The sequence below is a fragment of the Propithecus coquereli genome, unplaced genomic scaffold, assembly GCF_000956105.1.
Source record: "Propithecus coquereli isolate 6110/MARCELLA unplaced genomic scaffold, Pcoq_1.0 Scaffold10, whole genome shotgun sequence".
Lineage (NCBI taxonomy): Eukaryota > Metazoa > Chordata > Mammalia > Primates > Indriidae > Propithecus > Propithecus coquereli.
Window position 1 is genome coordinate 19,556,223 of NW_012133858.1, and position 16,860 is coordinate 19,573,082.

General features: G+C 38.4%; 1 protein-coding gene across 3 annotated transcripts in view; it reads left to right on the forward strand.

The window, feature by feature from the left end:
* ABCC5 (ATP-binding cassette, sub-family C (CFTR/MRP), member 5) overlaps nucleotides 1-16,860 on the forward strand; it is a 78,561-nt gene that overhangs the window by 2,540 nt on the left and 59,161 nt on the right. For all 3 annotated transcript variants that reach the window (XM_012641502.1, XM_012641508.1, XM_012641513.1), the window contains exon 2: nucleotides 1,250-1,433. In XM_012641502.1, coding sequence (XP_012496956.1) covers nucleotides 1,305-1,433 — 129 coding nt within the window. In that variant the 5' untranslated portion in view covers nucleotides 1,250-1,304. The remainder of the gene's footprint in view (nucleotides 1-1,249; nucleotides 1,434-16,860) is intronic.

Here is a 16,860-nt window from a genome sequence, read left to right on the forward strand (position 1 = left end):
TTTTTTTTTTTTTTTTAAAGATAAGTAACTTAGCATTATCAACTTAGGGTACTCGAACCAGAATTCTGAAAGGCAAGAAGTCAGGCTTTCTTTGTGCTGGAAACATGTCTCTGTGGGGATTTAGTCCTTTTTATTTAAAGGATTAGTGTTCGTCTTCTTTTTTCTGATACCTTAAAAAATGAATTATGGTTGTTAGTATTTTGCACTGCAGAAGTGGTGCTTTTAAGTCACAGTGATAGCTAGGGATTTATGGAATCCAAAAGGCAACAAAGCTATACTTCTTTAATTTCTAGTGAGGCTGGTATGAAAGGTGTTTTCTCAGCTTGTGTCTGGAAAGCCGTGAACGATCATAGAACAGGGGAAATGTTTTACAGAGATATATATGTGTTTATTTTTGATAAAGTGACCAGAGTTTATGCAGGATCTCGATTACAGTTAGCCAGGCAAGTAGTGGTTTAGAGCAGAGTTTGATAGAAACTTAGTAGTACAAGGTGGGACATTTGTTTTTGTTATTGCTTTTTAATAATAGTTTTATTGAGATATAATTTATATACCATAAAATTCACCCTTTTAAAGTGTGTAGTTCAATGGGTTTTCTTAAGTATATGCACAGCATTGTGCGGCCATGACCACTATCTAATTTTAGAACCTTTTCAGTACCCCAAGGGGAATTTGTGTTTGAAGTTAAGTTATAATATTGTTTTGTATTTGAGCTGTGTAACTTTATGGAGCTTTAAAGTAATATCAGCTGACCTATTAGTGAATTATAAAACTGCAGAGATGGGATGTATCACTGGTAGAATAAGTGTTTTTTAAGTTTTCATTTAGTAAAATTTAGTAGGGGAAATGATGTCTACTTTAAAATTATGGAGTTTGTAATGCTTGGGACAAACTAAAATTGTTTCCAAAAAGTGTTTAAAAAAAGGAAAAGCCACGTACATACTCTATACATCGGATTTGAGCTTAGAAGAAGAGGGTGGGTGTCTCTTTACTAACGTGTTTATTTTTCTAATTTTTTTTCCCTTAGAGGTAGGACAAGGTAATTTTTTTTGATTCTATTATACTGAATTTTTTTCTTTAAATAAAATGAAAGTCTTTGAAAATACTTGAAAATTTTTTGAAAAACTTTTTATAGCTGTAACAGTAGAAAACTTTAATACTTTTGTCCTTTTTCCTATTTTAAAGCACTTCAGCATATGATTAAGCACAATTTAGGAAATATCTGTTCTTGATGAATTTTTAATTTCAGAAATTCTGAAGTGAAACCAAGAGTCTGTGAGCCCTGGCACCTCCACTCAGAGAAGATGAAGGATATTGACATAGGAAAAGAGTATATTATCCCCAGTCCTGGGTATAGAAGTGTCAGGGAGAGAACCAGCACTTCCGGGCAGCACAGAGACCGTGAGGAATCCAAGTTCAAGAGAACTCGACCGGTCAGTGTTTCCTTTCCTAAGAGTCACGTCACTTTTCTTATCTGCTTGTTGTACTAGACCAAACCTTTTTTCATATGATGCATAACTTAAAATTTTATTACACTTTATTGGCTTTAGATCAGTGTCGAGAATTTATGGTTACTTATGAATCACTGGTTCATACTAAGCACTGCATAAATGGAAGAGAGGTTGGCTTTCAGCCTCCCACCAATTTCATCCTTAGCATTCTCCTGTGTTTCACTTTTACTCCATTTTGTGCCTTCTGAAAAGACTTTGCTTAAGAGAAGACAACTTATGGGGGGGAGGGGACACAAGGATTTTGAACTATTAAGCTTTATTCATGTACTTAAACAAAATTGGTTTTTTCTTCTGTCTCCACTGTCTGTTGTTTAAAAGGCGAATCCTTTGGAGAGACTGGAAGTTTTTTTCAAGTGAATTCATGAATGTAAAGCAGTCTTTAGATAATAATCTAGTTTCTGCCAATGGAAATAATGAAGATACATTTTCACCTGGAGAAAATATCTTTTTCCTCAGAAAAAAAAGCATTATACCTTTTCTTGAATTGCAAAAGTAACCAATAAGGCACAGTGGAGGTGACTAGGTTTAGGAAGTTCAGGTTTGTGTTCATGTATTTGTTAATGTGAAAACTTGAAAAAGTTAATGGACTTTGCAGCTGACATTACCTGTTCCTCTTTGGTGTGTTAAAGTTGTTACTTTATTAATCAACATTTGCTCACTAATTGAGTCTTCTCTGTCCCCTACTGTGTATTGTAGAATGCATTCCCATTCAGGCCTAACTTTGTAGAAACATAGATTCAATGTGATCAGTGCCAAATACTTTTTTGGTGCCAGTTTTGTAACTTCTTTGTGTCCTTTTGTCTAGACTTTGTGTTAATTAAACATTTATTGAATATCTTCTGAGTGCTAGACACTGTTAGTGTAGCAATAGAAGTACAGACCCAGAGGTATAGAAAAAGTACAAGGCATGTTGGGACTTTGCTACTTACATCATTTGTGCCTGAGTGATTTATGTATAAAATGGTGTTGACAGCAGTACCTAACTCATGGGATCACTGAGGAATAAATGAGATAATACATATAAAATACTTAGAATGGTGCCTGGCACATGGCCAGTGCTCAGTAAATGTTAGCTCTTAGAACTAGTTGTCTAGGGTGTAAAATATATAAAGGGGAGTATATAGGTCAGGGAAAATTCTTCATGCCATGCTAAGGAATCTTTTACTGTGGGCATTGGGGAATTATTGGAAGTTAATAAGGAGATTTTCTTTTTAACTTTTATTTTGAGAAAACTATAGATTTACATGCATTTGTAAAAAGTAATATAGAGAGATCCTATATATACTTCATCCAGTTTCCCCCAATGGTAACATCTTGTACAACCGTACTACAATATCACAGCAGGATCATGATTGACATTGTTACAATCCATTGACTTTGTTAAGATTTCACCGTTTTACATGTGCTCATTTGTGTGTGTGTGTGCGCATGTGTTCTATGCAGGTTTTTTACATGTGTAGGTTTGTATGACCACTACCACAGTCAACATACAAAAGTCCTATCGCAAGGATCTCTCGTGCTACCCTTTTATAGCCACAGCCACCTCCCCTGGTCTTCCAGTCTCTGGCAACCATTAATCTTTTCTCTATCTCTGTAGTTTTGTTATTTGAAGAATGCTATATAAATGGAATCTAATAGTATGTAACCTTTTGAGATTGCTTTTTTCACTCAGCCTGATTCCCTTGAGATCCACCTAATTTGTTTTCATCAGTAGTTCTTTCCTTTTTATTGCTGAAGAGTGTTCCGTGTTACGGCCATACCACAGTTTGTTTAACCATTCATTCATTGAAGGACACATGGGTTATTTGCAGTTAGTGGCAATTATAAATAAAGGTGCTTTGAACATTCAGGTACAGTGTTTTGTGTGAACATAAGCTTTCGTTTCTCTGGATAAATGCCTGGAACTGTAATTGCCAGGTCATATGATAAAAGTGCCTATTTGGTTTTATAAGAAACTATAATACTCTTTTCCCAGAATGGCTGGACCATTTTACATTCTCGTCAGCAATTACCCAGTTTTTCTGCATTCTTGCCAATATTTGGTGTTACCAGTATTTTTATTTTGGCTTTTACTATAGGTGTGTCTGGTATCTCATTGTGGTTTTAATTTGCATGTCTAATGGCTACTGATGTTGAACTGAGAAGGGACTTTTAAGACTTGATCTTTATCTTAGATTAGTATAGAAACAATGCAGAAAAAAAACCTCTACAGGAGAGAGAAAATACAGGGAGCAGTCAGGAGGCCACTGGGCCTGTCCACAAGACACAGGCCAGGTGTCTGTTTGAAAGCATAGAAGTGAGGATAGAAGAGAGAGGAGAGATTGAGTGGATTTCTGGAAGGGGAGGCATTGGGGTGTCTGAGATTGGTAGTAAGAATTTAAAACTATTTGTGGGAAGAAAAGGAGAGGATTTGAGAGATAAGAATGAGTTTGATTTTGAACATGTTGAAGTTCATCCTGGTAAAATTATCAGTAGATATAGCATAGACAAGAAGTAGGGTGGGAAAAAATTTTTGGAGCCTTTAGTGTGTCCATGTAGATTAAGCCACGGGAGTGAGCAGGCTTGCTCAAGGATGGCTTACAGAGCAGGAAAAGGTAGAGCTGTGGTCTGGGAAATTTCTGGGGACAAGGTCCTGTCCAGCTTGTTAGAGCAGAGTTGACATTAAGGTGTGTGGTAGCAGCAGCAAGCTTTTCCTCTATGTGGTGGAGAGCTGCGGTGCCTTTTATTCCCTAAATGATGGCATTAGTCACCATAGTAGCAGTTTTCCTTCATGTGCTTGAAACCTTGCTAATATCACTTTTATAAAATTTCAGGAGTCCACCTGAATTTTATTTTCATTATTCTTTCATATTTCCTAAACTTTTAAATTTGAGTACTGTTTTCCTGATTTTTTTTTTTAACCATATCCTTATGCTCTCTGAACTTTTTTAACTTAAAATTTTTTTTATTCTACTCTCTCCTTTACTTAGCCTAGACCTAAGGGGGAGGGGAACAACACACACAAACCACATAGCTTTATTCACCCTATTTTTGTATACACATTACAATGAATGCATAGCTATTAAGTATTTTTATAAGTTCACATACCATCTAGAATCTTCTTGAATACTACCTGTCAAAAAACAAAATTTCTCAGATATATTTATGTTGAATTTGTCTCATATGTTATGAGTTTGCTGACAGAGGGAATTAGCAACACGACAAAAAATTTTCCAGTCTGAGATGGTATAAAAATGGATAATTTAAGTAGATGGGAAGTAGAGTGCCTATATAAATAAACATACAGCTTTTTTTTAAAGGAGCTAATTGGATAGAGATTGCAATTTCATGTCAAAACATCATAGCCATCATTTCTGTATAAGTTGTTAGAGGGGAAATCTGGGACAGGACCTCCCAGATGCCAGGTATGCCTACTACCCGTCAGAAATAAAACACAGTACCTCTAAGTAATAAAAGATGATGATACATCTGTGACTCTTAAGTGGAGAATAAGGTTTCGTTCACCACTGTTAGGCTTTGATAGATCCAATTAACATGGAAGCATGAAACTCTGTCAAACACAAGTCATAAACAAAGCACCAAGGAATAAAGTTCTGATTTTAAACAGACCAGTGCTTAGGGCTTTTTTTTCCTCATTCTGTAATCCAAGATGCAGAGTCTACAGTTTGCTCGTTTCTTAGTACTGTGACCAAGTCTTTCTTTTGGAATACTCTTTGGGAAGATTGCTCTAATCAGTCACATCTTGAAATATTTGTAGTTTCCCAGGTATGCTTAGAGGTAATTAGAGTAGAAATAATGCATTTGCACACCTACCCCTTCTTTGGGACTAGAAAGGAAATGCTTTGTGGCCACACATAATTTGAAGCTTAGCAGACATCCTTTAATCCTGAAGTGTTAATATAGTGGTGCCTTCTGTTGCTGTTAGTTCTTTGAGCTAAAGTGCTAACTTTGGCCGATGTTAGGCTGGCATTATTTCAGCTAACGTGAAGATTTATACCTTGGCCACTCCTTACCGCTGTTACTGTGCTGGAGGCAGGATTCTTCAGGCAGAGCCCCTTTCGTTATAATTCTTTTTTATTTGTTTATTTATTTACTTTCAAAATATTAAGTAAGGGGTACAAGCATTTTGTTTGCATGGATATCTTGTATAATACTTAAGTCAGGGCTTTCGGTGTGCCGTCACCAGAATAGTGTTCATTGTACCCAATAGGTGAGTTCTTATCCCACACCCCCCTTCTGCCCTCCCCCTTCTGGGTTTCTCATGTCCTTTATATCACTTTGCACCTGTATGTACCCATCTATTAGTTCCCACTTATTAGTGAGAACATGTGGTGTTTGGTTTTCCATTGCTGAGATACTTCACTTAGGATAATAGTCTCCAGTTCTACCTTTCCTTGTAATTGTGTTCATCTATGCACATGTGGATCATATGACCCCATGAGCCCTGGTTTGTTTTTTTAAGATACAATGTTTATTCATTTTTTTATTCAGCAAGCATTTGAGCACCTGCTGAAACGCATGTGCGGTGCTGAACCAAGTGTTCTGGTGCAGGTGAAGATAAATTGATGCCTGCCTGCCTGCCTTCCAATAGAAGCTTCAACTCACAAACGTGTACCATACATACATTACTGTAATTTAGGTGCTCTGGAAGTTAATAAGGAGAAAGTGCTTCTCTCTCAGGAAAGACTACAGGGGGAGGTAACATTTGATAGGAGACTTCGGGAATAGGTAGAATTTGGAAAAAGGAAGAACATGCCGGGCAGAAGAAAGAGCTGTGGGTAGGGACACCCAGGCCCTGTTGGCTTTAAGCGTAAAGTGTGTGAAGTCATCGATATAGAGGGATAAGTCAGTGAGTTTCAGATTATGTGTGTCCTTGAATAATAAGCCAAGGCGTTTGGATTTTAGATGCTTTAAAGTAATATTTAAGCAAAAGCAAGACAAAGCTCTCAGATGCTTTCATAAACTTTGTTTTATTGCGGTACTGGTTTGTTTTCTTAATGTTCTCAGGCCAAAGCTAAGGGTGACTTGTTTTTCACTAGCATGCCTAATGTAGGAAAGGAGGAAGAAAGGAAAATAAGCAGAAGTCAACTAAAGTTCATGCTCCATTATTATTGCATTATTTTTTCCCTTCTCTCTAAGATGTACCATTAGTGGAATTTTCTTCCTACTAAATTAGAATATTCTGCGTCAAGGAAAGGTAACAAAGCAAGTATTCATGAAATCCAGGGATTTTCATTTAGTATTTCCTTAGGTCTGTGTTGGGCTGACCCTTTAACCTTGGCTGGAGTTTTCATAATTAGTGATTTTGGTGAGCTGAAGTTATATCCTAGGGATCAAGGATGTGGGTCTAATCTCTTACCAGAAATGATTCTAAGGCATACTATTATGAAAGAAATAGGGACTCATTATAGAGAATGTACGAAGCAAAATTATAGAAAACATAAATCACCCTTAACCCCTCTACCCAGAGACAACTGTTATTTTCATAAAATAGTTTAGTACATTACACTTTTAGAGAGTTTGACCCTGAAAGCTTTTCTTTACAGACTAAGGGTATGTGGATTTGTCTATGCCCTTGTGTTTTCAGAGTCAAGAATATTACCGGTGAGTGTACTTTGCTGTTATGAAGGACAGCAGGATGAAGGAGATTAGTATTTTGCAGCTTTGCATTATTTTTCTCTATTGATACTCAGTGACTCAGCAGATTTTCTGGACAGTGTTAAGATGAGTAACACCTGCCTTCCCCCCCCCCCCCCCCCCCCCCCCCCCCCCGCCCCCGTAGGCATCCATAAAGTTTTATAAAGCTCAATACGCCTCTTAGGCATTGCTGGGTGTGATACAGTATCTGGCCTGGTGCCAGATGTTGGTCTCCAGTAGCAGCCTGGAGCTCTCTGGCCAAGGTAACAACAGTGCTGCTATTGGTGCAGAGCCCAGGTGGCTCTCAGGCTTGGTGACTGCGTCTGCAGCTCACGATGGGGCTCCTGAGGTTGGGCTGCTGCCTCGGTCATGAGTTCTCTTACGTTGCCGGCTGCAAGAAGACTGCTGCTGCTTTCCTAGGAAATGCTGCTTAAGGGAAATAAATATAGCCTGTTGGCATGAGTTAAAGGAGCTTTCTGTCAAAAGGGAAGAAAAGTATTGGAACTAGCTTCCTGTTTTTAAAGCAGTTTTAAGTACCTAAGTCTTTATTTTATTAAGATAACTTAGAAGTTACAAATGGTTAATGAAAACTTTTTCAGTGAAATCTTGGTTCCATAGTTAGGTGGCCTTCTGCTAATGCGTTCTTTAATGTCTCACCATTTTTCCTTCTCTCTTAGTTAAAAATAAAAAGATCAATGCCAGGGACAGAAAACAGCGCCTTCGGAAGTCTTTGCAATGGTCAAAGCTATCAATGTTAAGCTTAGAGAGACTAATGTGAAGTTAATTTGGTACGCTGAAGTCCACTAATTAGCAGATTAAATTTGTCTGTGCCTTCCCTCCCTTTCCCCTTTTAGGGAGTTAGCCTATTTAGATAATTAGATGTTATATATGTTTTAATAATTTAATTCTTTTCTGAATAAGCTGTTCAAGAATCAACTTAACTGTTGTTAGATAACAGATGAAAACTTCTTTTTACCAAAGACTGCTCAGGGAGGCAGAAAGCAAGACTGACTTTATAAATAAATGTGTATACTTTAAATGATAGATGGACCCTTAAAGGTTGTCCTGCCTGGTTCCCGTTCAGCCTTACCTCCCTGTAGGTAAGGCCTACGAGAGAAGTTCACTTGGCAGCCTGGGCTAGGGCTGGGTGCTTCTCCCAGTGATGTTATTTCTGGAGTTGGATGACACCGAACAGAGCACTTGGCTCCTCTTTGAAGCATGATGGTTCTCTGCCTGCTCTGTGTACCAGTGTGTTGGACTAGGAAAGGAGCGGGGAACAGCCAGCAGACGCCAACGGTGCTGACACCTGTGCCTGACACTGGAGCTTTGAAAGTGAATCTTGCCAAGAAGGATTTGAGTGTTTCTATGATGTCTACCCTGTGTCACAGAAATAGGCACACTGAGGCTTTTAGAAGTCAATGATAAATGGTTATAGTTGTTTGACTTGTTAAGAATCCCATGAACTTTACAACCTTCTGTTTACTTTTAGTTAGTATTATGTAGGTATGGCATTGAGCCGTCACTTAGTGTTCTTAAATGTTGTGTCTCACAGTGGAAAATAGCCAAGCTGCCCAACTCTTAATCTTCGTGCTTGCTTCTCACCGTGGCCAGCAGTTCCGGCCTGCTCTGCCATTCAGTGGTCACGTGGTGGAACCCCTCATGCCATGTACTGAGCATTCAGCACACATTGGACTAGGCACTGAAGGAAGTTTTATTTGAAAATTATGTTATGGCTTTTTTTTTTTTTTAAGGTAAGTCTTGAAAATCTTGTTGAAGGGATTTTGTCAAATGCAAAAGATCAACATTTACAAGTTCCACTATCTAAATCGATGATTTTCAGGCCAGGCTGCATATTAAAACCACTTGAAAAACATTAAAAAAATACATGTATAGAGGCCTTGTCCCAGCCCAGTTAAATCAGTCTCTAGGGTGAACCCAGGCATCGTTATTATTTTAACATTCCCCTGGTGATTCCAGTGTGTAGCCAGTGCTGGGAACCTCTGCCTTAGATCTTACGGAATAAAGTCTGTTCTATCCCCTCAGTGATTGGGTTCCAAATGTTTCCTATAAGTCCTTTTTTCCTCTGTGATTCATTTTCAGTTTAATCCTTTGAAACCTTATCATGGTATTAACAAAGTTAATCTTAGTCCCACAACACAATAGGAACTTTGAATAAATTCCTTGGAATTTATCTTATGAAACAGCTGAAAGCCCTCAAATTCCTGCTGATCATGGGGTAATGCTAGATTATGAACTGCAGGAGAATACCTGTTTTACCGTGGTGGTGGTGGTGGTGGTAAGTTACATCCATTGGCTTTGTGTATTTACCCTTCTGAATCATATTACCAGCTGATCACTTGCCTGAGAATAACACAACAGCTTCAGAAGAATGAGCTAATGTATAAGTTAATTCATTTTCCCAGTGTAGCATAGCTGCTGAGTGGTAGGGCTGAGTTTTGCAGGTTCCCTGACTTTGAATAGTAGGCTCTTTCTTCTGTATTTTGCTTCTTCCCCATATAAGCTGGGTTCTAGAATTTTGCTGACCCTCTTGGCTACCATTTGCAAGTTCTTAAGAGAAGAGCTCAAGACAGTCAAGGTCAGGCCAGGTGTGGTGGCTCATGCCTGTAATCCTAGCACTCTGTGAGGCCAGGGTGGGAGGATTGCTTGACCTCAGGAGTTCAAGACCAGCCTGAGCAAGAGCAAGACCCTGTCTCTACAAAAAATAGAAAAATTAGCTGGGCATGGTGGCTCATGCCTTTAGTCCCAGCTACATGGGAGGCTGAGGCAGGAGGATCACTTGAGGCCAGGAGTTTGAGGTTGCAGCGAGCTGTGATGACACCACTGCACTCTAGCCTGGGTGACAGAGCAAGACTCTTTCTCAAAAAAAAAAAAAAAAAAATGGTCAGGATCATGTCAACAACCTACTGGGGAGAGGATGTGGTAAGGATTGGGAGAAGAAATGTGCTTGGTAGGTTTCTTTAACTTGTTGGGGATAGGGAGGGTAGGGAAGCCTGAAGTCAGCTGGTCTTGGGAGGATGTCAGCTTTTTAATTTCTTTTTAAATTTAAAAGCAACATTTAATTTCTTTTTCATTTAATTTTTAATATTCTGAGTCTTGAGAACTGTATGTGATGGTACAGCAGTTCCCCTTAAAAGCTTGTCTTTCTGGATGTTTGTCACAAAGGCTGCTGTGGGACTGGGACATCTGCGGAAAGCTTTTCTTGGGCTGGAGGGATTTAGAAGAAGGGGTGGCCCATTCTGTGTTTGTTTTAAGATCTTGTGAATTAGGGAGAGGAGAGGAAGACTATATTGTGGGATCTGAGCCCTGTTGATTCTGATTGTGCCCTAGACACAGTGATACTTTGAGGGGTGTGCCAGACAAGAGTGTTGCAGCCTTTAATCCCCTTGGAAGCTCAGAGGCACCTCTGTGTTCCCAGTTGATGCCTGCAACCTCTGCGTTAAGGAACAACTTGGATAAATCCTCAGTGCTGAGGCTTAGGAAGGCTACCTTGCTGTTGTCTTGCGTCAGGAGGAGATTGGACAGTTTATCCCAAGGGATGATTTCTGGTCCCTGGTATCTTGTCCCAGGGGCCTCGATGCAGGGGGAAAGCTGCGCTTGCCCTATTAGCAAACATTCCACTCTGGCAGCCTGTTAAAATGAGATGGGGCAGCCAGATGTGCGGGGCCGTGTGTGATAGGTACACTCATTATCACAGACGTGAGGATGGTGTTAGTGCCACAGAGGAGGACTGCAGCTCTCTGTGCTTATGGATCAGTTATTCTTGTTTCCCTCACCAGATGTGCACGTATTTGAATATGTGTTTCCCTGGTCTTTGTATGAACCTTGGCAGAGTCTGAATTTCATTGTCCCTTTTTAGCTCCCAGTGTCCCCACTCCTGCCACATCACCATCATCCTGGCAGAATAAAGCATGCTCAGCATCTCCCAGCCCGTGGTCATAGGGAAGGTATCAGTGGCAGCAGAAGTTCCTTGTTTAATTTTTTTCTCAACTCCTGAATCAAGCAGTATTTTTCCCTTTGGAATGAATCATCTGCTGCAGATGCCGTTCTGTATGACAGGGCTGTCTGGCCGTGGAGAGCCTTTCAGTCTGTCATGTTCCTTTAAAGAAATAAAGAGAAACAGGTGCCTCATCTTATCTCAGGACAAGCTTTAAAAAGTTACTTCTAAAAAGGATTGAAAGCATCATAACATAAAAAACAAATGGCCTCATAAAATACATTCCTCTGGATCAGATTATATCAAGTACTAACTATGGTTAGCTATTTAGAGCTACCTTTGTACTATTGACACTTCGGGCCAGATACTTCTTTGTTGTGGGGACTGTCCTGTGCATTGTAGGATGTTCGGCAGCAGCCCTGGCCTCTGCACACTAGAACTAGCAGCACCCCTCCAGTGGTAACAACCAAAAATGTCTCCAGATATTGCCACATGTCCTCTGGACAAGCAAAAGAACACTCACTTGATAACTACGGGGCTATACTGTGTAGTACAGTAGCCACTAGCCACGTGTGGCTGTTGAGCATTTGAAATGTGGCCAGTCCAATTTGAGATGTGCTGTAAGTTTAAAATACATACAGGTTTTTAAAGACTTAGTATAAAAAAAAGCCCTCATTTGTAAAATATCTCATTAATAATTTATTATATTGATTATATGTGAGAAAGATAATACTTTTTACATTGGCTTAAATAAAATACATTATTAAAATTAATTTCACCTTTTACTTTTTAAATGTGGCTAGTAGAAAAATTTAAATTACATTATGTGGTTTACATTATATTTTTATTGGACAGTGCTGAGCTAGAGTGTTGATCTACTATAGTTTAGTCATTAATCTTGTATCAGGCATTTAGTTCTCTATAAACCCCTGGGTTTAAATAATTTTTTTCTTTGGAAGATTTTTCTTCATACAGTAAAATTATGGAGACTCAGAATATGTCAAGTGTTACATGTTACCAGTTTGCTCTCCTGAGTACTTGTTGGTAGCATATTAAAAATCACTTGAGTGTTCAGGTAGTATATGTCTACATTTCACTCCTTCCCATATTGAATTTTATCTCTATTTTTATTAAGGTATATATAGTTGTATCTTAAAATTTATTTATATTGCTTTTTTGGTTGTTTTTTTTTTTTGGACATCTGAGATCTGGGAATAATTTGTTTCTTTATTTTTTTTTGAGACAGGGTCTTGCTCTCTTGCCCAGGCTGGGGTGTACTGGTGTGATCATAGCTCACTGCAGATTTGAACTCCTGGGCTCAAGTGATCTTCCTACCTCACCCTCTTGAGTAGCTGGGACTACAGGCATACACCTCTATGCCTAGCTAATTTGTCTATATTTTGTAGAGACGGGATCTCACTATCTTGCTCAGGGTGGTATCAAACTCTTGGCCTCAAGTGATCTTCCTGCTTCGGCCTTCCAAAGTGCTAGGATTACACGCATGAGCCACCGTGGCAGGCTAAATAATTTATATTTCTTGATTGGTGATATGGGGTCTGTTTGTTCTCCCTCGTGTCCCTAGCACCTAATACAATGCTTAGAACACAGTAAGCCCTCAATAAGGCAGTGAAATACACCTGTAGTCCCAGCTCCTTGGGAGGCTGAAGTGGGAGGATCGCTTGAGCCCAGGAGTTTGAGGTTGCTGTGAGCTAGGCTGACGCCACGGCACTCACTCTAGCCAGGGCACTCACTCTAGCCAGGGCAACAGAGTGACACTCCGTCTCAAAAAAAAAAAAAAAAAGCATTTATTTTTTGTTTAAATGTAAATCTGTAATGTATATGTCCTCTAGCGTCTGCTCCCCTTTGGTTTGAAAACAATTATGGATGTGCATTTTTGCAATTAAGTAAAACAGTTTACTTTTTATTTACATTGTATTGTTCTGATCATGTAATTGTGACTGACTTTGGAAACTACCATTTGCTTATAATGAGGTTAGTTAGAGTCAGAGAGTTTATTTTAATCCAGTACTCGTGCTGGGGAAGAGAGGAGAACTGTTTATGAAGGTACATCTGAGATCATCTTGTGCAGTTGTGATTTATTTACTTGTTTTTTTCTTTGAAAGGCACATAACATAGTGAGTAAGAGCCTCAACTTGAGTCTGGTTCAGATCCCTGCTACAACTTAACATCTGTGTGCCTCAGTTTCCGCAGCTGTAAAACAGGGATAATAGTACCTACCTCATAGGGTTGTTACAAGGATTAAAAGAGTTAATTGCTATAAAGCATTTAAAACAGTGTCATATTAATTCATAACAAACCACCAACATAGCATTTATTATGTAATAATTCATAACAAACCAGCATAGCATTTACTATTATTATTTATCACATAATAAATGCTATGTTGCTTTGTTATGAATTAATGTGTACAAATTTTTTTGTCACCTTCAAGTAAACAGTTTGCCTTTACAAATACCTCATAGTCATGAGATTTGGCTATAAACAAGGAAGATTGCTCTAGCTTCCTTTATTTCTTGCTAATGGCCCAGCGTAGGTGGGAAAAGCGTGGCCCCTGGTCAACAAAATAGAAATGAAAGTAATAGAGCTAATAGCAGTTCTCTTTTGCAATAATACTAGAGTACATATTCTGTAATAAAGTTAATTGGGGCAAACTGGCTAGACGTATAATTGGAGCTACACTCTTTAATCTTGTAATCCCACTGATAGAGTTTATCCTAAATAATCCAGAAAGAGAAAAATAAACTATTATGTAATTATTTATTATACTATTAATAAAAAGCCAGACATCTAGAGAATCTAAACAGAAGTGGAATGGTTAAGATCTCCTTAGTGGTGTATCATGCAGCATTAAATGATGTTAATGCAGACTATGAGGCAGCAGGGAGGTATTTTAGTTGACATTTGAGTGATAGGTGCCAAGCTCTAGGCTGTGCTAGGGGCCAGGGAGGCAAACAAGAGTAAGACAGCGTTCCCTCTAGGAGCTCTTACTGGAAGTGGCCTACTGCAGTGGTGTAGGTTGTGGGGAAGACATAGGAGGAAGGAAATAAATCCCCTGACCTTCAAAGTGTCAGGGAAAGCTAAAGGAAAGAGGAAATAGTTGAGATAGGCCCTAAGTTTTATTGGATAGATAAGTTTGGGTAATATAGTTAATATGTATTAAATGTTTTATTGTATACCCAATACTTTGCTAAACACTTTCCATTATCCTGTTAATTCCTCTTAACTCTATGTGACATACACCATTGTGAAAATGAGTAAACTGAAACTTCAAGTAGTCATCTGGTAACATGCTGAAGGTTGGCAGAGTCAGCATTCAAACCTCTGTCTGTCTTCTAGAATCCATGTTTGAAATCACTGTACTTCACTATGGCCTCCAACTATGGGAACATTCTACCTATGTAGGTATTAGCACATTGAGGCCATGAGAGAAAGCGGTTTTGTTGGAGTAATTCTTTTCTCTTTGTGGGTTTTTGTCTTTTTTTTAATGTTAACATGTGAGAGTTGTTGCCAGCAGCTAAATATCTGTTGCTTGTTGTTCCGCGAGACCTATCCCCGAAGGAGCTGGGTGCAAATATGAAGTGGGACTATGTTTCCTTCAAAAGAGAGGATCCTGCATCAAGGTCCTCGTGTTTCCATCTGATCTTTCATTTTCCTGATATAGGCAGTGAGTAAAGATATGACAACATTGACAGTTTGGAAAAACGTTTGGGAAAGAATAGCGGAAATCAGATGTGACTTGGAAAGTGTGTTGCTTGCAAGTGGCAAGTTTCGATTCTCTTAGATCAACAACATAGACTTCTCCAGACACTTACTGTGAGGATTCTTACTCCATATTTTATTAGTACATGAAAATTTTGAGGATTAGTGCTATTTCAACCACTTTTTTAAAATATATTTTTTTAAATTTCAGAATATTACAGGGGTACAAATGTTTAGGTTGTTATATTGCCTTTGCCCTGCTATTTCAACCACTTTTATGAGGATTTGTCATTGTCACGATAAAATCATACTGAGAGCCTTGTTCTAAAGGCAAAGGCAGTACAGGAGCCCTCAGTCCCTGCCGTAGTTACAGGCATTTGATAATGCTGCTGCAGTGCTCACAGTAAACCTGGGGATGGGGGTGAAGGCTTGCCTGCCAACTCTCATTTGAATCTTTTTAAAGAGCCTTTGCATTTGGTATTTTCCAGTACAGGAAGTAACCTATTACTCAGGAGGTGGTGGAACATGACATTGTTATATACAGTCAAAGGAACAAAACTCATGCAATCAGAGGTTTTTAAAATTAAGTCTATTTACTTTTCTGTTAATAGGATTCGGTGAAAACTGTCACTAAGGCATTTTAGAGATGAAGAAAATGAAATAGTGTGTTATACACATAGGAATTGGCATATTTTTGTTCCCAGCATCTGGAATAGTCTTGTACATAGGAGGTGCTTGGTAAGTTATTTGTTGAAAGAATGACTGAAAGAAAATCTGAATATTCTAGTTTCCTTTTAGTGCTAATATGCCTTTCTCATGTAAGCCTACTAATGGATGGCATACCAAGTTTTCCTTTTCTGATGCTTCCAAAACATCAAAAGATGTTTATAATATTCTTCTAACACTTGAACTTAGTTCACTTGGAAAGGCAAAAGAATCAGAATAGCTAAAACAATTTTAAAAAGGAAGAATAAATTTGGAGGTATCAGAGTACCTATTTTAAGACTTCTTTTGTAGCCATCGTAATCAGGTTAGTGGTATTAGTGCAGGGATAGACAAAAACAAATAGATCATTGGAATGGAATAATAGAGTCCAGAAATAGACTCACACAAGTACAGCCAAATTTTTGACATAGGTGCAAAATAATTTGAAGGAGAAATGGTAGTCTTTTTAACAAATGCTGTTAGAATAATTGGACGTATATGGCAAAAAGAAAGTGAATCTTTCCCTAAACTTTACACTTTCTACAAAGATTAACTCAAAATGCATGGTAGATCTAAATGTAAAATGTAAAACTATAAAACTTTTAGGAGAAAATGTAGGAGAAAATCTTCATGACCCAGGGTTAGAAGAAGAGTTCTTAGACATGACACTAAAAGCATAATCTATAAAAGAAAAAAATCAGTCAATTAGACTTTATCAAAATTACGAACTTTGCTTTGTGAATGGCCCTATTTAGAGGATAAAAATATGCCATAAAATGGGAGAAAGTATTTCAAATCAAATATCTGACAAAGGACTTGAATCCAGAATGTATAAAAAGCTTTCGAAACACTAAGAAAATAATCTACTTAGAAATAATCCACTTAAAAAATGGGCAAAAGACTTGAACAGACATTTCCCAAGGATGTATATGTGGCAAGCAGGCACAGCTGTTAAGCATCATTTACCATTAGGGTAGCGCAAGTGAGAACCACAATGAAATACCATACCACATTTATTAGAATGGCTAAAATAAAAAATAATACCAGTACCAAGTGCTGGTGAGTATGTGGAGAAACTATCCCTTGTATATTGCTAGTGAGAATATAAAATGGTACCGTGGTAAATTTGATGACAGCTAATATTTGAATTATAAATGTCAAGCTGCTTTATATACTTGTGCTGTTAAAAGTTAAAATGAGGCCGGGCGCGGTGGCTCACTCCTGTAATCCTAAGCACTCTGGGAGGCTGAGGCGGGCGGATTGTTTGAGCTCAGGAGTTTGAAACCAGCCTGAGCAAGAGCGAGACCCCGTCTCTACTAAAAATAGAAAGAA